We start from the raw sequence: 21647 nt of genomic DNA on the forward strand, positions 1-21647 counted from the left end.
ACTGTTTGGTTACTGATATTCTTCAAAATATCTTCTTTTGTGTTCAGCAGAAGAAAGAAATTCATACAGGTATAAAACAACTTGAGGGTGAGTAAATGATGACAGAATTTACATTTTAAAGTTAAGTATCCCTTTAACTTAGTATTGAAATGCAAGCAAATGTAAGCGGTAGCGCCCCTATTACTATAGTCATTTAAAATACTGTATGCTAAAGGAGATTAATATTATTTAGTGTAAAGTTACATTAGTAATTTAGCAGACAAATATTAACATTTAGGCCTATGTGGTACTAGGAGCAGGGAGACAGGAGCGATAGTGTACATCAACAAAAAATAATGCAATAACATTTTATTAGACAATTTAGAAGATTATGTCTGCCCATTTGTGAGGTTTACAACTTTTTCCTTTTTTTTAATCAAATGAAAGTGGAGACAGTCAACCTAGCACTAGCTGTGGTGCAATGATCACGCTTCAGCCAGGGAGTGAGATGACATGTAGAAGCAAAATAAGATTTTTTTTGAAGATTTATGAAATATAGTGTTGCTATGTTGGATATTTAAGTTATTTTAAGATAAAAACAACAACATTTTGTCATAAAAATAATACTTTGATTTTTTACTAAAATAAATGTAGATTCTGGGCAAACAAATTACAATAAGGTGGTTGTTTTACACCAAGGTGGAGACAGTTCTGTTTGTAACATGAGGCCAGAACAAGTGACAGGTGAAGAAGAGACAGGTGAAGAAGAGACAGGAACAAGAAAAATACACACACTTTACACACACCCCGTACTCCACTTTAATTAGTGTATGAGGCTGATGATACTGGTGGAAGGAACATAGCGATATTAAGGTAAATTAAGAGAAGGAAAAGGGAAGTGAGGATACCGTTCAAGAGAAAGCCTTTATTTTACACAACCCCAGCCTAAGGATTTAGACCAATAAATGTAATTTAGGAAAAAATAGGGTTGTCCGTGTTTCTAAATTTTATTTGGGGGCATAGGATGGTCTTGGATGGGTGTAGGATTTCCCGGCCTGGAATTGTGTCCCAGTCCGGCCCTGCTCTGTAGTGTACACATGTGTTCATTTAAAACTAGATTTTGCTGTGAAGTTAAAATGGTTAAATGTGTAAGATGGAAAAAACAAACAATTGTAACTTAAAGGTAATCAACTGTACATTAATTTACAATTTACAACAAACTGTTTACAACAAACGGTAGAAAAAACAGTAATCTACTGGGAACCCTGCTGCCAGTAGATTACCATATAATCAAGGAAAAAACAGTAAAATACTGAAAACCTAACCGTCAGATTTACTAAATGAAACACGTTAATTTGACTGAAATATTAGTTAATTGGTTTTGCGTATACAAACACATAGCTTCGCTTCAGAAGGCCTTTATTAACACCCCAGAGCCGTGTGAAGCACTTTTATCATGGATAGATGTCCCCTTTTGACAGACACGGCCATTCACTGCCATTATAAAGCTTGGTTTTTAAATACATTTTTTTATATATATAACACCGATTGTATTCATCTGAAAGAAGAATGTCAGATAAACCTAGGATGACTTGAGGGTGAGTAAATCATGGGATGATTTTAATTTTTGGGTGAACTATCCCTTTAAAGGCAGTGTAAGACTGGAGAAACTGGAAGAACTAGAGAGAGCTACTCTTTGAGAAAACAAAGGAAATTAACATTTGAACTGTCTTGCTATATTATCATCCCCATTCCAGACATGATCACACTTAAGTTGATCACCTCCCAATTTACACATCATTCCCTTCACCCATCCCTACCTGAATTCACCCAAAAATCTATTTGTATAGTACTATATCTACAGTACTATACATGTTTGGTATCATTTGAAATGTCTCAGTGCGACTGGTACAAAGGTCTCATTCTCAAAGAAGTAAACCAAAAAGGTAATACGGTGTGGAGAGTTTAGAGATATCTTGTTAACAGCTGTGGGTGTGCCCCCATACAAATCAACTTCTGTCTGAGTCTGAGACGGTGATTGATGCAAATTCCCACTGTGAACTCATGTTTACATTTGAGGTTTCTGCCTTGGTCTGAGTGTTTAGGGAGATGCTGAAGAGGCTCACAGTGATTTATAGCTCAGATTAGCCCGTGATGCGGAGTGTATGCAGGCACTCCGCAACATGTATTTTATAATGTCAGGTTTGCATCTTCTCTCTTTATTCCAGAGCATTTGATGTTTTGTATGTATTATCTTTGAACTGATTATGAAATTGGCATGATACATATACCTGACATAATAAATTGTTACATTTGATTTTATTCTGACTGACTCTGAAATTGTTTTCCCAAACTAGATTAAACGGATTCGTATGTTAAAGCAAGTTTTGCTTCAGATTAGTGACAATACTTTGCATCAATTCAAGTGTACTTGGTTTGCAAAGACAAGAAGTGAATTTCCGTTTAGAACAGCAAATGCTGCTTGACCAACCTAAATCTGTGTGTCTTACCTCTGTTTTAATTTAATGTTACTTTAAGTGTACGTGGGAAACCACGGCATGGTCAATCCAAAGCTATTATCAGACAAGTAATGTTGGTCAGCTTATATCTGTAATAGTGGCCATACCTATACTGAAGTAAACATTATGTTAAATTCAACTGTATGCAATTCCATGGGGGCTATACCAAAGTATCTTTGATTGTGCAAACGTGAATGTGACCCATCTCAGGTATAGCAATTACCTCTGTTTGATGATCAAAACTGATGAGCTTGTGAACATGAGACCTGCGTTAAACAGAAGACGTGAGGACCTCTGAGCGACATAGCTTCCTAATCTAAAAACGGGTAAAATATACTTAAAGAATTAAAAAGAATAATCAAACATTCGCTCACTTTTAATGAGGCTCAGATATCATTAAAACCTTTTTCATTTATGGAGTCAGATAAAATAACGAGGTTGTATTTAATTTACAGTTGTTGTTTTTTTTCAATTGCTAACAAGCATTGTTACTGAAACTACATTTTCAAAACTAATTTTTCATTGCTTTCAGACAAAATACATTCAATCACCACATTTTTCAAAATCCACAAACACTTTTGTCATTCATACTCCACAAACTGCAAAAAACTATATATTTGCAGGATATTTTTCATATGCTAACACACTGCTTTCAAAATCAGAATGATGGCAAATTTCAAGCATTTCTGCAGTAATTATTTTGAAATATAGAAAATCTTAGCAGAAAATGAAATAATAATCATTCCAAGCTAATTGCAATTTCAGCTCAAAGCCAGCCCAGGTGTCCTGCTTTAGTCTCATTACCATGTTTCAGTAAAAGGGGATAGCTTGGAACTGATTTTGTTTGGAAATATGAATCACAGAAGACAGGTTGGTGGGAAAAGAGGAGTGGTACGAGGGAGAGTGTGTGGAGGACAAAGGAGAGGAAGACCAAGAGAGGTGATATCTGATGAAATAAGGGCCACAATTATTGACCATGTTGTGAACCATGGTCTCACTTTGAGATAGGCTGGTCTAAGGGTGCAACCAAATCTGCACCGCTCAACAGTTGTGTCAATAGTACGGATTTTCCTGTAAAACAACAGGTGAGATGATACATATTACAGTACAATACAATATGTCTAAATTTTGAAACCTATTACAATACAGTAATTGTGTTTTAGGATCCAGGTTGCCTCAGAGAGAAGGGAGAGGCAGAATGTTCTCAGATGTGCAGGAAACTGTCATTGTTGACATGGTAATTGCCAACAATGCAATAAAACTGCGGGAAATTCGGGATAGAGTGCTGGCAGACATTATCACTTTTGGAAATGTGAATATGGCCAGCACAACAACAATAGCCAGAATCCTAGAGAAACATAAAATAAGGATGAAGCAATTGTACACTGTACCCTTGAAACCGTGAACGAGTGAAAGAAATCCGGTATCAGTATGTCCAGGTAAGATGTCTGTTCAGTAACCAAACAGGGTACATACACGTGCATCGCTGTCCAATGATGTTTTGCTGTTACACAAACCACTCATCGGCCCCGACAATACAGAGAGGCTCATTTCTTTTCTGAATGACCTGCATAATCAGCTTGTGCCAGCAGAGGAGAGGAGGCGAGGGGCATCAAACTGCCCTACCTTCGCTGTTGTGTGGGATAATGTGGCATTCCTCCTCTCTGCTGCAGTCACAGACTGGCTCGCTGCACATTCCAGGATGTCAGTATTATTCCTGCCTCCATACTCCCCCTTCTTAAACCCCATAGAGGAGTTTTTCTCTTTGTGGCCTAATGCAAGAGAGAGGGAGGACTAGAACCTTCACATGTTAATGTGCTGACTTTTTGTTTGTTTGTTTTTTTGCCCTGGAATTTCAGGATTTGTTTTTTCTTTTCTTTCTTCACTTATTTACAGTATTTTCACAGTTATTTCTTATTCATTCTTGTTACATGCATATGCTTTAGTACATTCAATAAATTAAAAATCTCTTATTCTATAATGAAATACTGTTTATGTGAAAATTTTAAAAATAAAAGTTATAATTTATGTAATGCTCCCTGTTGCTAGTCAGTGTGTTATGAGTGACATGCATGTTTTCTGAATGAGAATTTGTTGCCAGTGATTGGTGGAACGAGCTTATTTTGAGACATGTATGAAGTGTTTTGTTGGTCTGAGTGAGTTTTGAAGGTAAGATTAACTGTTTGGCTAAAATTAATGTTGGTAATGCAGACGGTATGAAGAGTTTTGAAAATGTGGTTTCAGTATTGAACAATGCTTGTTAGCAATTGACAAACACTGTAATCTTGTTGTGTTGCGTAAAAGGAAAGACAGTAACGCTTAGAGACCAGACCGCCATTTGGAAGATTAGATGGGCTTACAGCAGTAAATGTGTAGTTGCTGATGCTGTGATAAGCTGTTTGCTGAGTATTTTACCACTAGTATATGTATTTGCAAGCTAATGACAAACTGCAAAATTTGAGCTAAAGTCATGTTTTTAATTATTTCTCTATTTTCAAGTGTTTGCTGTTTTATATTGAGAAATATCCATTTTCAGTGGTTCACAGTACTAACACTGTATACATACTAGTTTTTAAATTCAAACTGTTCGAAGAAATCCATTTTCCAATTTTATTTTGTGTAAATTTCAGTGTTATTTTTACGGTAACATACTGTAAAAAACAAGAGCTGTACATTAATGGTAGAGGGCTGTAAATTAACGGTACATTACTGACAACCACTGCTGCCAGATTACCGTTATTTTACAGCACAATTTTAGGTCCAAAGAAATAACACAACTGGCAGAGGAACGAATCCGGAGAGGCAAACAGATGTGACTGTGGCCCCGAAGTGGTCCCTGCCCAGCTGTACCATCCGGGGATGGAGTCTCCACTCTTCCTGGCCAAAGGCTGTCGTGAGGCTCATGGCGGCACGATTGAGCGGGCCGGGAGAATAGTGGAATGAAGCAATCCTCAGAAGCTTTTGACTCCAAGGAGGAGGTGACGGGCGAGTTGTGATATGTGAGGGAAGCTAGCGCAATGGTCGCAATGCTGTCTTTTCAGACCAGTACCAGCTCGCTGAGCAGCGGTGGCTCAAAGCGAGGTGAACTGCAACAACTTGAGGTAATGAATACCAATGCAGTCGGAGGTTGCTCAGGCCTCCGTTAAAGCATGCCCTTTGTACATGGCCCCTCAGTCGGTGTTATTGGACCTTGTTCTAGGAGCGGTTGGCTCAGAGAAACGAAAGGTCTGAACACGGGCTGAGGGTTTGGCAGCAGGCCGGGGTGATCTGTTGTCACACAAATTTTATTTATTTTTTTACCTAAATTAATAACTTTTTTACAACTAAAATGAACCCTCACTGAACTTACTTAAGCTGGACTGTGACACTATGTTCTTCTAGAAACAAACTTTGTTGCATTGTTTTCATGTTATCACTGTAAAGCTGCTTTGAAACAATCTGTATTGTAAAAAGCGCTATATAAATAAAAGTGACTTGACTTGAAGTCCCTAGGTCCACTCTAGACTGAAGCACTGTGGTGACCGAGCTTTTGCTATTGCAGGACCAACTTTCTGGAACAATCTCCCTAGCCATCCGAACAGCATTTTATTTGTCTGTTTTTAAATCTATGCTTAAATCTTACTTATTTGAACAAATTATGGTGGGTTAAAATTTAATTTAAATTGTTTTATGATATTGTTTTCGTAAATTTGTACATATTGTTTACTTGTTTACATTATTTTAACTTTCTGTACAGCACTTTTGTCAACCTATGGTTGTGTTTAGAAGAGAATTAATAAAGTGCTGGCAATCGATTAAAATTAACTAGATTAATCACACATTTTTTCTCTGATTAATCGCAATTAAAAACACTTACGTTTTTAACACACACACACACACACACACACACACACACAAAATGTCTGTGAGCACTTCACTACTCGCAAGTCGCAACTCCAATTAACTTACTGCAAACTGTACATTACACACAGATCACACAAACAACACCTAAACACACACATTCTCACCATTAACACTGGACCAACTGTTCTGCAGTTCTGACCGGAGCTCTTGTGTTCTGCATTGAACGATTGCGATGAAACTGGAGCGGCTCAAAAACACCAGCTCTGCCTTGAGAGATACAGCTCGAAACAGAGGAACTCTGTGCTTTACAGTGAGATGGTGTCATGATATTGAGCTGACAACTTGATGATGAACTCAGATTCCCTTTTATTTAAAGGTTAACATATAGGCCTACACAGTTTTCGAACAAACTCACAGTCGTGTCTCTGTCTCCGTACTGTACTGACCTAACTATCTGTAGTTATTTAAAGTAAGAGGCAACCGCTGCATTTTAATCATGATCTAACTTAATTAGTGCTATACATTTCCCCAGATAGCAATGAGTCGGCGGACCGCCGGCGGCGCTCCGGCGGCAGTAGAAGCGTCAGAATGGCGTAATCGCAAACACGTTCCGCCTTCCTACCGCCTTCGTTCCGCGGCCGGCCCGCGGGCCAACCGCCGTCCCGCCGCCGTTATATCAAAGGCGGCCCTTCCGCGGCCCGTCGGAGGCAAACGCTATTTTCGAGCAATCGGTCGCCGCTTATATATATATATATATATATATATATATATAAAATGCAGTTTATGAAGAATAATGATTGATCAAACCAGACAAATTTCCATTTGACATTTTAATTCCACATTTCAAAGTACAGTAACTGTCATTGAAACATGATGTCAGATCACTGAAATATAAATAACAGAAAAAAAAAAAAAAAAAAAAAATTATCTTCTTGTCATCGTCCGTCGTTTCAACGCTAGAACCTGTTTGGAAGCGCACCAAATATCTCATCGCCTCTTGCCAAGATTCTAGAGCAGGGAATAATGAATGAAAGTCAGTTATCCACCATAAACAGACAAAGAAAATACACAGATGAAATGCAGGAAAATCAAATGCACAAGTCAGACCCATTTACCTGCTCCCTTCATAAACTTAAAATGATGTTTCTCCCAGGTGCTGTGTGGAGGCGTGCAGCGGATGGCTAAATTGTTGCCTTTGTCTTTTTTGCGGAGGTTAAATGGGGGCCAATAGCACATGCCCTCGCTGAGCCACACTTGCGGAACCACTGCAAATGGCTGATCCTCCTCATCAATAAACTGAACAATGGCAAACAGCATCTAAAATAGAAGAAAACCGTGCATTAAGTAAACATTTATTAATTTCCAGGCAAAATAAATTAAATTAAATTCTCACCCCTTCAAAAAAGCAGTAATTTTTACAAGTGGATCAACGGAAAACCAGCCTTTCCATCCGGGCAAGGAAGAAGATAATATTTCTTCTGCACATTTGCTATATGGGTAAAGCGGAGTGTGTATCTGATAGGCCAGATAAATGAAAAAATGCCTAGCTTGGAAGATTCCACAGGGTAAGTGAAGAAATCGACCATGTTCCGGAACCTCTTGTAGATGACCAAAGTGTTGTCCATTTCATCAACGACGACATTCTGTATAACAACTATGTCTTTATTTTCCAACAGGACACAGTTGTCTCCCTCTGAACGTTTCACAACAAAGTCTTGAAAGTAACACTCCTCATACTGCTTTTTCACAGAAAGACCGTTGAGGAGTGGTCCATGGTTGTGCTCTCTCAAGGACCTTGTTTTGGAGATGTTCGTTCTTCTGTGCTGACTTCTCTCCAACAATCGGCGAACAACCTGCTCCAGTGGTTGTGTAGGCTTGCGCAACGGTTTCTTCAGACGCCCAAGGAAGTTTTCAAATGGGAAGCATGAGATGTTATCAAGGACACCATACTTTTTGGCATCTTGGCTGAGGTGCACCAATCCATGCATGTTGTATGTCACATGTTCTTTTCCATAAAGCTTGCTGCAGTGATCAACAAAGAGAACCAATATTCTGTGTGCATAGTCTGCAAGGTCAGCACACAGGGACACATTCAGTAGGATGGTGATGCCAACTGAAAGCAGCATGAAGTTGCTGTACACTTGAGTTGGTACAAGGCCTTTTAAGCTGACTGGTCCAGTGTACAAGAGGAACTGCCTGAATTCTGTAGCTTTCCAACGCTCAACATCTTCCATGGATCGTTGCTTCCTGTTGAACTCGCACGGAACATGAGGTGTGAAGGTCAGGAGTACTCTGGAGAGCTCTTTTACCATGCTGGGCGAAAATCTTGTCAGCCGCCGTCCCTTTAGCCAAAGATGCAACAACTTTCTTGTCACTCCAAGGCATACCAGATGCATATAATCCAGTGGGAACTGGGTGACCAAACCAACAGACAACGATGCCAATGGCGTTTCTCCACACTGATGACTGTCATCAGAAAGTTCGTCGCGGACTGCATGGTCTAATCTTAGAGCAGAATCTGTTTGAGGAAAGGTCATCCTGTTCTCGTAGTGGACCCCCTTTTGAACACACTTGTCACACCCATAATATCCACTGTGACCTTTCACATTTCGAACAAGTGCACGAGCAGGGGCGTCACAGATAAATGTTGATATTTTGAAAGGAAGTGCTCTCCTTTCAAACAGAACTCCTTCCGCTTCAAGTCGCTGTGCCTCTTCTACAAAAGGATTCAAAAAGTGAAGGCTGCTTGGCTTCTTCTTCCCATAATAGAGACCAATGAAAAATGGAAGTTTGTTTTGTTGGACATTACCCACGTATTGCTCAATTAAACCAAGAACTGGCCAGAACTGGGCATTTGAGCTTTTGAAAAGTGGAAGTCCATCAACATTAACTTGCATTGAAACTGACGTCAACTTCTGCAATTCAGGAGACACTAAAAACTGCGATAGTATTCCACTTTCAATTCCAGAGTGATGGTATACACCACCTGAGAGTTCTGTTGTTTTAACACAAGTCACTGTTTTCAGAAGGGTTCTTGGGTCTTTAGGAAGGGTTGGATGATCCTTGGACAAAATGGTTAAAATGCTTACCCAGTGCCACATGGGGGATCATGTTGTCAATAGCCCACCCTGCCAATTGTGTCCTTAGGCAATCCTCTTCCTCCTCACTATCTTCTGTGCTTGAGGAAAAAAAATCACCAGGTTCATACACCTCATCAACAGTTATTTCCTGTGCTTCAGGGGTTACAGTTTGTCCATGGCTTGTTGGAGCCATTCCATGTTGATGTTCATTAACAGGAGGATTTACTTGGTCAAAGTCAGGAATAACAGCAAGTAGAGCATCGTTTGCAGCTGCAATTTCCTGTTTGTCCCTCTCAACTCCTTTCAATATTTGTCTCCTTTTGGCCCAGTAACTAGACATTGTAACTAACAATGCATTTACCTTTAAAGCCAAAACGATTGTCCAACAGTAGGTCTCTTGTGTGAAGTTAACCAGTTATGCTCCGGTCAAGGTATCTGCAAGAAAATGTGAACAAAACCACATTGTTAACGTTAGGAATATACAGTAGCTATGTTGTATATAAAAAAAAAAAAAAAAAAAAAAAAAAAAAACACATCAGCCAAACGTGGAACAGTGAAATTGTTAAAAAATAAAATGTACTCATTCAGTGTAGTGATTCAAGTGAACAGCACTGTCCTCAAACATAAAAAAGTACAGCACTTCAGATAAATATAACTCATCATAATCCCCTTAAATCCTAGAAGTACAGTAGCAACAAAGCACGTGCTAGCTAACACTTGCTAGCCACTGTAGCTACATTGTGAACTGAACTAGCAGCATACTTTTATCTGACAAACAAAATAATTTAAACAACCTATATCATTCTGCTTTGTTAGAAAACACCAAGTTTAAGCTATACTTAAGTCTTTCTAGATGTAAAGCTTTGGCTACCTACTGTAGCTAGTTACATTTCTACATGTAACGTAACTAGCAACATTGCTTAACCTCAGTGTGTAAGTTACTGTAACAAAGGCAAAACAGTTACGAATTAATTCGACTGACCAAAACTAACTTAAAACACATACGTACTCACACTCGTATAAACATACGTATCTTAGAAGAAAAGAAAAATTCAACGCCTGGAAGAAACAAAGTAGCTATTACAGAAAGTGAATTGTAACATGGCGGCAACTTTGTAAACAAGGCTAACTTACTTTAGCCTTACTTTAGCTTGACTAGTAAGGCAAGAACAAAGATGACTACAGATTTTACAAAGATAAACTAAAAACAATGTAAACATAATATTGCGTTACACAAAAAGGAAACATGTACTTACTTAAACGATGGTAGTCCACAGAAACTCGCGATTGAGCAGCGAACTGATGCGAATGTGTGCTCTAGTTATGTTGTTTGGGGAGGGGCCAGGAGCTCAGTGGCTCCAGTGCGTCATCGAGCCACCGTTTTAGCTCCGCCCAAAAAAATCCTGAACACAGCAATGGTGAAACCCTATACATTTCTAAAATTTATAATGTTTCGATTTTTTTTTTTAAGACACTGTCTTAAACATTTGTACAGGTCGCAATTGCAAATTAATCCCTTATACATGTAAAAAGTAAAAAAAAAAAAAAAAAAAAAAAAATAGAGGTTGGAAAAAAATGAAAGACATAAAACGACATTTCCTGGAATGGCAGAAAGACACAATATTTCTAAATATTTCATAAATCTGCCAGTGCAGCTGTGAAACCAGAGGAGATTTTAGATTTTAGTTTATCCTTCTGATCAGGTCAAAACAGAGATTTTCCTGTTTATGATAGGCTATTACCATGTTGCAAATTAATAAAAAATTATAAAGTATAGACCTACCCAAGATTTTGGCCACGTTGCAGATGTCTTTCACTGTTCACTGATTTAGCCAGGCATTAGTGAAAAGTCTAACTTCATCAATTTATTCAGCTAAATTGTTCATACCATGAATTAAATATCTATTTTAAAACCTAATCAGAATCAGAAAGATATTTATTGCCAAGTAAGTTTTACAAAAGGAATTATTTTTGGTTTATGCATGTCTCAATTGTGCATAAATCAAAGAAATGTAAACAATTTTCACCTAAGTGCATAAAATAATTTTACATATAGCCTATTAGGCTACTCTATCGCTTCAGAGTCTCAAAGTAATTTAAATGTCATTTCCTAAACCTTACCTTATCATGGAATCAAGAGTCAAGAATAAAACATAAAAAAAAAAAAACTATTATGGGATTTAATTCACATATGCTATTATGATTTTATAATCGCTTCAAATGTGAAAAGTAGTTAAAATGCTGTCAGTTCCACTTCCATTCTAACTCCCAACATGCTGAATGTAGCAGGGTGAAGTGTATCTGTGTTGATTATTGGCCAGTGTCATGTGAAACCATTGAACCTATCAACAGTCTGGTGTCATGGTATAAAATGGGGAGGTTTTTTGTCACTTGGGATGCGTCGTCGACACCCGTACCGCCCCTTTACGGAGGCCGCCATTTATGAATGGAAAGTATGAAGTGCTGTCTCGGCTCTGTGCGGCCGTGCACAGTCTGCCCCGGGCTTTGAGGTTGGTAACCTACGTCTGTTTTGAGGATTTTCATCAATGGAATGTGTATTTACTATTTTGAGTCTGTGTAGTTCATTGACGAGCAACCGGCGGTATGTTGAGGCCAGCGAACACGCATAGTGCTGCGCTGAGAACGTTTCCGGGAGAGCCATTCGCGTGGTTTGTCCCTTTTATTGTTTTATTAGTAATTTTTCTGTTTCATGTTCGACAGATTTGAGTGACGAGAGCAAGGGTTTCACCTCTATATTGCGGGAAGAGATGCGCGTCTGTTGACGTAACGCACTGCTGTCTTGCCTGGGCTTAGTTTTGTCGTCTTTTCGTTGGAGCGAACTTGAACTTGCATAACAGCGAGCTGGGACGATTCCTCGCCGCAGTGTGCGAATTAACGTGGAAGCGCGGCTGTTTCCTCGCTGACTTGTTCTGCTCTTTGAGTGTGTGTGCGGCCGACCGTGGCATGTTTGTTTTATTTTGATGTGTCTTTTGGTTTGTTTCGAATTTTAATTTAGATTTCTTTATTTTTGTCTTGTGCTCATTTTTGCGTATTTTGTATGTAATTTATTTTCCTTTGTTTAAGTTTAATTAGTTTATATGTTTTGTTTGTGTATTTTTATTTATTTAATGTTTGTGAACTGACGGTGTCCTTTCTTTTTTTCTCGTAAATAACGTGACGAAGAAAGTGTATTGAGGAGGGGTTTATAGCTGCTGTTTAACGGGGTTTACATTGAGTGCTGTGTTTGAGTGACCTGACTTCACCAGAGCGGGTGTGTGTGGATATTAAGTGTGTTGTGTGAATTGAGGGTCACAGCAGGCCATCTCCCTCCTAATTAAGCTTTCTTGTGTATTTGTATTTTTGTATTTATTTCTTTATTTTGAAGTTTTGTAAAGTGGTGTTTGTTTTCCTTTTCTTTTTGACATGTGAATATTGAGCCCTTGATAGATTAATGTATTGATGGTTTTAAATTTTGTATTTGAATAAAACTGCCTCATCATTGATATTCCCTGGCCTATCTCTCTGCTTACCCATTTCTTTTGGTAACGAACCTGTGCGCTCCTTGAGTTTGGGGCTGATAGTTCCCGGTATATACCGGGTGGCGTAGTCGAACGTTATATAATAGTTTCATACAGTTCCCTCAGTACCTGACGCCACTGGCTACATAAACATAGCCATGGCTGCTGGTCGATTTTAGTAGAAATCCTTGTATTTCAAAGCGGCTTGCCGCCAGCCGGCCGCGGTCCATTAGACGGAGGCAACCGCCAAAGAAAATGAAGCAGTCGGCCCGCCAGCTTTTCGCCGGCGGCATCTCGCAAGAAATGGGACTGGGAGTGACGTATTCGGCGGCAAACGTTTCATCCCCGCCAGCGGGACGCACCTATAGCCGACAGCTTAGGGCCGGCGGCAAAAAGAAGCCGTGCGGATATTTTTTGCTAGCTGGGTCCACACCATAGACTGTAAAAAAATATGGACGACGCCCCTTCGCTCTCTCCCATTGATGAGAACTGAAGCCGCCAGAGTCCAGATATGGCGCTGACATATTGGAACTTGAGTCTGCGCAGTAGCGATCTCGGGACCAGACCTGCGCAGTCGTGAGCAGGAAGTAAAGCCACGAAATCAACGCTCCGCCCTCACTCTCGCAGAATGCACTGAGGGAGAGTGGATTCTGCACACTTTTTTACAAATTGATTGCAGTTAGACAAGAGGCTTGTTAAAATATAGTAAATACAATCTCCTCAGTCCTCCGAAGATCCCGAAAAAATGTCCGTTGGTGCTTCAGTGACTACTTCGCTCAGAGAACCTGTCAATCACAGCTGTCAATCATGACGTTACACCACCGCATCACGTAACTAACTAAAAGCCAACTTATTTTTGAAACGGACACTTGAACTTACATCAGCGTGATAAAAATGACAGCAAATGAAATAAACCACCTTTGGAAAAAAGATATTTGAAGTGTAATTTAATTGTTTAGTTGGTCTCACGTCCCGTTGAATAACACGGGGAGGCGGGACTTATAACCTATACTAGGACCAGTCACCGGGGGGCGATCGAGACGTTTTGGCTTCACTTTTGAGGGCTTGTGCGGCACGCTTGGTCCACACGGATGACATTTTGATTGCAATGCAGTTTGTGCAAGTCCAGAACTGAGATCAGCTAAGGATAAAAAAAATAAAAAAACACAGTCAGTGACTGACTGCTCAGCAACCCGGAGGGCTCGTGTTCTCTCCACTCAACCTGAGGCATTCCTACACTTCCCTCCGGTGACGAGAAATAAATAAAAACTGCAGAACGGAATAACGAAATATTGTAGCGGTTTTGAAACCGTGATTTTTTTTTTTCCGTATAGATAGCCTATGTAGAATAGGCTACAATAGACAGCCAACAATAGGGCATATTCTGAAACCTCATTTGTATGTTTGCTCTGCCTACTGTAAACCTGTATGAACCTGTTAGGGGGCGGAAAGAGCGGAGTAGGAAGAGAAGAGAAAGAGAGGAGGACACTAAAAGTGCTGTGTGTTTTCTAGCTTCATTTAGTCTAACTTTAAAAGAAAATACGCCTTCTTTATCTTTTTCTTTTGTTTGTTTTACGTAAATGTCTTAAAGCTAAATTAGGTTCTGTGCATGATAAGTGTAATTTAGTTGTTATGGTCTCGCTGTTTATCACGAGCTCTGTTTCAACATGTGGACTTAAAGACAGAGATTCTCCAGTTTCATCACAATCGTTTATTAGAGCGCAAAATACAAGCCTCGATCAGGACTGCAGCAAGGTTGGTCTAGTGTTAATGGTGAGAATGTGTGTTTTTTGTGCTCTGTAATGTACAGTTTGCAGTAAGTTGTAATGGAGTTGCGATTGCGAGTGAAGTAGTGACGCACAGACAGGGGGCGTGGCCATTATTTCAGACGTGATATAGGTTACAGTATGAAGGGACAGAATGTCTAGTTTAATACCAGTTTTATCTAATTGACACTTTTTATTTTTAATTGGATCTTTTCTTGCTTCTATTCTTGCTTGCTTCTCTGGTTGTTCTATTGAATGAATGTAAAAGTGGCAGAGTTAATCAGGTTTCCTCATAGACTGCACTATTCTGCACTATCCGTTGACATGCTAATGGCTGTTAATGTTTAACAACCTGAATTCAACATTAATAATCACCATCTTTATTCTACTGTGAAGGAAATTGACAACATCCCAACCACTATTTGTGAAAATAAAAGGCATTACAAACAAGTTACAAAAATACACTGAAAATAACAGATATCTATAACTTTAATGTACAAAGCTTGCCAAATACAAGAGAAATATGACTCTTGCCACTGCTTTATTTAATCGTAAAAGAAATTCGTCCGAAACGAAACAGAACTCAGAAACACTGAACGGATCAAATAACTTATCAATAACAAATTCTATTCGAAATACTAACATTAAATATTCCCAACCTTAATTTTTGACCCATGGCACAACATCTCATAAACGCATGGCCACGCTCTTCTTAATTTTGTCATTTGATTATCAAAAATTGTGAGATTTAGTCAGTCAAGGTTAATTGATCTCATTTTGTGTCTCTGAAAAAAAAAAAAAAAATGACATTGTAGTATTATGGTAAATATCTAAGCTTTTTGTGTCTTTTTCGCTATTCATTTAAACCTGTAGGCTAACTGAGTGAAATCAAGCTTAATTTATATAGTGTTGTTATCATAAAGTAAAATATTAGCTAAATGTGTATATAGAGGCAACTCAATATATCTTCATAGGCCTATAAGTTAATACATTGCAGATTAATCTCACTGATATTGTGCTCTGTCTGTCATTGGTTATTCAAATATTCTAATAACATTTTCAAAATAAATTTAGATAGAATAGCTTATTTAGTATTTTAAATTAATGATACATAAACTATATATATATATATATATATATATATATATATATATATATATATATATATATATATATATATATATATATATATATATATATTAGTATTTATTATAAAATTTATATAACACTTTGGCTGATGCATAATCATCTTGCACATGCTAAAAGTATTTCTAAATAGGTTACAATTTACAAGAAAATGCACATTGTTCTTAAGGCAGCATCTTTCCCCATCTTTTTTTTTCTGTTTCCATAATCAAATTGCATAACAAGACTTTTTAGTCTGTTTAAAAAAAGGATGGACAGATTTTCTGCCTACAGTCACTGCAACTCCAATACATATTCTCGACATGTTGTCAAGTGCTTGCAATAACTAAATGACTTAATATATTGCTATATTAATTATTATTATTATATTAATTATATGAATATAATATTTTATATTTTTTATGGTGATGCAGAAAGAGGGTTTGCGATGTCTGCACATGCTCAGACAATATTGTTTACCTGGAATTGATAATTGTATATACACAATTTGAGCAAAATACGTGTACAAAATGCAAAAGCTCGTGATTAGTTATATACTTGTTTTGAGCCCTTTGTGGAGAAACTTGACTATAAACTATAAACAAATCATCAGTTTTTTGACCCTACATAATGAATCAAAGTCACCGCTTTCAAAACATTTTAACATGAAATTCAAACAATAAATGTTGCAGTGAGGTTATTAATGTGGCTTGTGGCAGATCGCTGTATTCCTGCTGATTTTACTACTTAGTAAAGTATGAAGGAACATTAGTGTATGATAGGACCCATACTGGTTATCATTAAAAATAAAATAAAATAAATAGATTTGAAAAATCTATTTACGAAAGATGTTATCTGGAAATGAATATATCCTATTCTGAATATCCAGATTACAGATATACACAAATACTAATACATAATTGATGTGTTTAAATTTAGATTATTATTATTAGAAAAACTTGACCAAAAATAGATAGACCATTTAAAAGGTCCATTTGATTATTAAGATATTAGATACTACGATTTCTGTTTAGTGTTGACTGTTATTCAGACATAAACTCTCTGATAGTATAAATATATCCGTTTAATGTCAAATGTCTCTTCTGAAATTTCTTGCCAGGCTTTACGAAGCTGAAACTCCGATGCCAAATCTAAGCCTCATTGACACTCCACTGATGAGTTCAGCTCAACTTCTACACACTATCCGGGTAAGCTCATAGTTATTAACATTATAGAAATAAGACAAAACATAACCCTATTCATCCCATTCTTTGTCATGCACTATAAAAACCACATTATGCCAGAGTTTCACAAACTGGGGTTTGATAAAGAACTACAGAGGGTTTGTGAGTCGAAAAGCTAATTAAAAATGAAACGTCACATACATGCTGTTAACGCAAGAGTACATCTGTTTACAGCAGAGGAAACATGATATTATATGCAAGCTTTATTTGTTACATTTTGGCTGATTTGGCTTTATATTTTGGCTTATTTGTGTAAAATGGTGCACAAGTGAGCATTTAATGAATATAAGATTGTCAATAAGATTGTCTACTCTCACATCAACACAACACGAGTCGTGGCTCTCTCATAAACACACGTCATATATCTATGTTTAAGGAAAGATATTTCATCAATAATTTTGTTGTTTTATACGATTGCTTCTTAAACCAGCAGTATAGCAGCATCCAGCAATAGGCGACTGGATTGACTGTACGATGATCTTACTAGTCGCTTAAATCTGCAGTGTGGACTTAGCTAGTCCTGTCATGATACACAACTGATGTACATACATGATGTGTTCTTTAATCACAGAAACAATGCCTTCACCCAGACGCCGGCGCCGGCGCGACAGCATGGAGTACCCGCCTAACATGCTGTGAGAGATTGCTCTTATTGTTTTAATATGTTACGTTCATGTCATGATATCTATGGGTTTTCATTTGATATGAAGGACCAGAATAATTATCTGAGTGTTTAACATAATTTTGATAATGAGGCAATGTTTAAAAAAATCATAATAATAAAAGCCTGTGTAGTCTCAAACTAAAGAAATTTTTCATTGATACATATAAGCTAATATACACAATAACCATAAAGGCACTAACTTGTATTACGAGATGTACAGAATATACTTTATAAAAATCCCTGATGTTTCTGCTTTGTTTTTTCTTTTAGATCTGATGTTATTCATCTCCAAGAGGAATTCAAGAAACTCCATAAGGACATTTTCCCAGAATTCAACAAGCATTTTGAGAAAATTAGTGATCTCATCAATGAGTTTGAAAATGGTTACAGACTTGCTGTTTTTGTCCTTCGAGGAGCGATGATAGCTGGAGGGATTGGGGTGGTGTTTTCAGCATTATCTTTCATTTTAGATAATGAAGAAGTTTCTGACATGTTTGTTGGATCAGGAGCAGCTGTGTCTGTAGTTGCTGCATTATGTGTTTCTTTCGGGATAACCAAGAAAACACAGCAGGAGAAGAACTTTAAACGAACCATTGAAGAGGAACGCAAGGGATTTCAGGATAAAATGAACCTTATTATTGACATGCTGGAAAAAAACTGTCAACGTACTGAGGAAATACTCCGAGACCTTTCGCTGTCAGAGCACAAAGCCCAGGTTTTGAGTGAACATCTCGCCTCCTGCTTCATAAAAACACAGCTCTTTCAGGAACATGACAGTAAAGTGGGAGACCGGATGTCTAAATTTGGGCTTTTTTCTGGAAACCTTTCAGAAATGATCGCCAAGGTTAGTTCTGTGCCTGACATCCTCAAAGAGATTATAGAAGACAACAAGAGGCTGAAGGACAAACCTGCAAAACACACACATGAACCGTTTAAGGAGAAAACAGAACAATTCATTAATGATATGCAGAAAGGAATTATCCAGTTGAAAAAATCAGTGAAAGAACTCAACCAAATATTAGAATCTTTTCAATTCAACCTGAAAAACTAAAAAAACTGCTGAGACACAACTTACTGTATCTTATTATCAATATTACTGTAACTGGATCCACCTGAAAGAGAACACAACTAGCAAACAATATCACTATATTCATTGATTTATATATCAATGAATAATTTCAACATTTCATTGTCCTACAACGACTAATGTTAACATGGTTAAAAAAACATTTTTATTTTTGATAAAGAAAACGATTGTTAAATGCAGAGATGCAGGAGTAAGACTGTTTGTGCTCGCGTTATTGATCAAAAGAACTGCATGTTGTCATTTTGTATATATTATGCACTTCATATGTATGACTTTCATTACAAAACATGCAATAAAATGTACACACAAAACTCTATTTGAATAAAAAAAATGCATATAGTAATTATCTTTATCCCTTTAATGTCCTCACTTTTCTTTCTCTTTTGAAGAACAACTAAATCACTTTATTTTTAAAGGTATAGTCTGAAAGATCACTGGTATCCATTTGAACGGGATTGTTTTATATATGAATACATTGTAGTATCTGTCATATCTTAATGTGTGTACCTTTACTGTAAATATCATTGAACCATTCGGTTGAGCATGAAAAAAAAATAGGCATTTTCCAAAACATCTATTTTATAGTAAAAACTGATATCAGCCACTGTCTAAAAACACATTAATAAACATGATCTAAAACATTGATTAGTAGGCCTACATCAAAAATTACAAAAACTTTTCTGTGAGGTTTAGTGTTAGAGTGATTAGCTATTGTAGTGCAGAAATATAAGCTGACTACGCCACCTCCTTATTTAAGGCAGGAGGAGCCCTCCACACATCACAATACTTGATTCTACACTCACTCAGAAATAGTCCATTTCTGTCCCCCAAGGTACAGTCTACACTAATGTACCCCATAGGGCTTATTGTTGGACCTCAAGGTACATATATGTTCCCCAGCATTAAAAGGTACATATATGTACTGTTTCTTTTAAAGGTTAAGGTACAAATATCAATATACATTTTTTTTTGTTTAAAGGTTTGAATGATACCTTAATTATTTAAGGTAGATTTTTACTTATCACTATATTTGAGTAGCCTTGAAATAAAGGAAATAAATGTTTTGTAAGTCAATTTGCTGATATTAAATCATTATAATACAATTATCCAGCTGATGAAATTATGATATTATATTGATTATGTAAATGAAAAACATTTTTGTCATGATCCTGGTATCCTTCTCTTACACTCTTCCTCCCTCTTCTGGTCGCACTCATTATTACATCCTTCCACGCACACACATCCTCATTCATTATCTCATTCATCCTCAGCTGTTTCTCATCACCTTGTCTCTTCACTCTCTCTCCCCACCTGTTTCCCACCTTCTCTGATTAGACTCTCTATTTCTAGGCTTTCCTTTCTTTTGTTCTTTGTCAGATTATTGCCGAATGTTATGTACCTATTTGCCTGTTGTTCCAGCCCGTCTTGTCGTGTCCTGTCTGGTGCGTGTTCTAGACTGACTGCATTATTACCTCGCCTCTGCTTTGTCCAACCTCCAGCTACGTGAGTGGTCCACGGTTTGGCGTTCCCGTGCTCTCTACGGACCCAGCCTCTCTCTCTCTACCTCCGGGATTTCCCATTGCCGGCCCTGACCGTGTATTTCTGTTGCATTATTGCTGAGAGACTTTCTGTTCCCTTTGGCTGAGATTATCTTCTGTTGGATTATTTACTGAGAGACTTTCTGTTGGATTTACATGCCTTGCGGCCACCTGTGTTCTTTTGCCTGAACTGTTTTTTAACTATTAAATATTGTCAATTCGCCTTCTGCTTTTGGGTCCTCTCTCCTTGCACGTGACAATTTTTGCATTGCATAGCCTGAGTACATTATCCCTATCTTACTGGAGAGCGGGAACGGAGACTGCCAGCTCACTACTTTTGATTGGTGGAAAGATGTGTTAAATATGTAAAGCCAGCCCTGATTGGTGCTTGAATCTCAGTTCGCGGTCTGTCTTTCTTTTGGCCATCGGTGGAGAAGAAGTCATAGCATGGTTACTCGTGGTTCTCACAGGGCTTTCAACCGAGGAGGTCCTTCAAAAACTATCAGAAGCAGGCATAGAAGTAACCGACATCGAAGCCCAGAGATTCAGAGGTAAGTTTTTATTTAAATGCCATTTTAGTTGACAAAATATTTGTGGTAGCTAATGCTAACGGGCTAATGTTACCCCCGCCAAATTGTATATGTCCTCTGCTAGTGGATTATAAAGTGGATGAAACGTGGAATGTTACCGAATGTTTCCTTGTCTGGTCAGGCCATGTTTTTTTACATTAATATTATAAAATATTAGAATTGCAGAGGACTTTTCAGAATGTTGAACTATGACCGGGGCTTGTAAGCTCGCCAGTTGGTGGTGTCATAGGCCAGTCCCACCACTTGGCAGCCATCTTGGTAATGCCTCTTGTCAGTTATTTCAGACTAACAACCAAGGGGGACAACCATCAGCCGGAAACCGAAGCTTCCCCGGGCGCTGCCATTGATTAGCAGACCATCACCTGCTGTTATAGCATTCCATTGACTCCCATTCATTTTGGCGTCACTTTGACAGCAAATAATTTTACATCTGAGGCCATTTGTCCATTATTTATTTCTAAAGAAACACGAAAATGTATAAAAGGCTCCATTACCTTCTAGGTTACATTATGGCCCCGTAGAAACAGTTTTTGTAAAAATAGGCTAACGATTGCGTCATAACCACGCGACTCTCTGTCGTACAGTAGAGAGATTACCGTATGGACAGGAGGAGAAGCTCGCAGGCAATCGGGGGGAAGTGGAGGCAAAATGACAAAATAATTAATCAGAATACCTGCAAAAGTTTTTTCCCCTC

At 37.9% G+C, this 21647-nt stretch overlaps 1 protein-coding gene and 1 long non-coding RNA gene across 3 annotated transcripts; one reads left to right on the forward strand and one right to left on the reverse strand.

Annotated features, from left to right (window-relative positions):
- Positions 1–7116: 7116 nt before the first annotated feature.
- LOC311287862 lies at positions 7117–10474 on the reverse strand. The gene is made up of 3 exons (XR_014626820.1): positions 9783–10474; positions 7457–7658; positions 7117–7349 (listed from the first exon to the last, which is right to left on the reverse strand). It is a non-coding gene; the product is annotated as an uncharacterized lncRNA (long non-coding RNA).
- Positions 10475–14394: 3920 nt separating this feature from the next.
- Positions 14395–19165, forward strand: LOC311288480 (uncharacterized protein). Of its 2 annotated transcripts, none has more exons than XM_084405898.1 (4): positions 14395–14712; positions 16951–17038; positions 17646–17709; positions 18009–19165. In XM_084405898.1, the coding sequence occupies exons 3-4, from the start codon at positions 17651–17653 to the stop codon at positions 18787–18789; spliced, it is 840 nt and encodes a 279-aa protein (XP_084262024.1). In that variant the 5' UTR covers positions 14395–14712; positions 16951–17038; positions 17646–17650; the 3' UTR covers positions 18790–19165. The 2 variants fall into 2 exon arrangements, with proteins under 2 accessions (XP_084262024.1, XP_084262025.1); XM_084405899.1 differs by having other exon boundaries at positions 14395–14694; positions 18009–19145.
- The last annotated feature ends 2482 nt before the right edge of the window (positions 19166–21647 follow it).

Source organism: Rutilus rutilus, assembly GCF_951802725.1.
Source record: "Rutilus rutilus genome assembly, chromosome: 3".
Taxonomy (NCBI): domain Eukaryota; kingdom Metazoa; phylum Chordata; class Actinopteri; order Cypriniformes; family Leuciscidae; genus Rutilus; species Rutilus rutilus.

Bases quoted from the DNA above. Each gene is read 5' to 3' on its own strand.
- LOC311288480 (XM_084405898.1), top strand. From the start codon at position 17,651: ATGCCTTCACCCAGACGCCGGCGCCGGCGCGACAGCATGGAGTACCCG. The intron at 17,710-18,008 runs GTGAGAGATTGC...TTTTTCTTTTAG, and splicing joins GAGTACCCGCCTAACATGCT to ATCTGATGTTATTCATCTCC.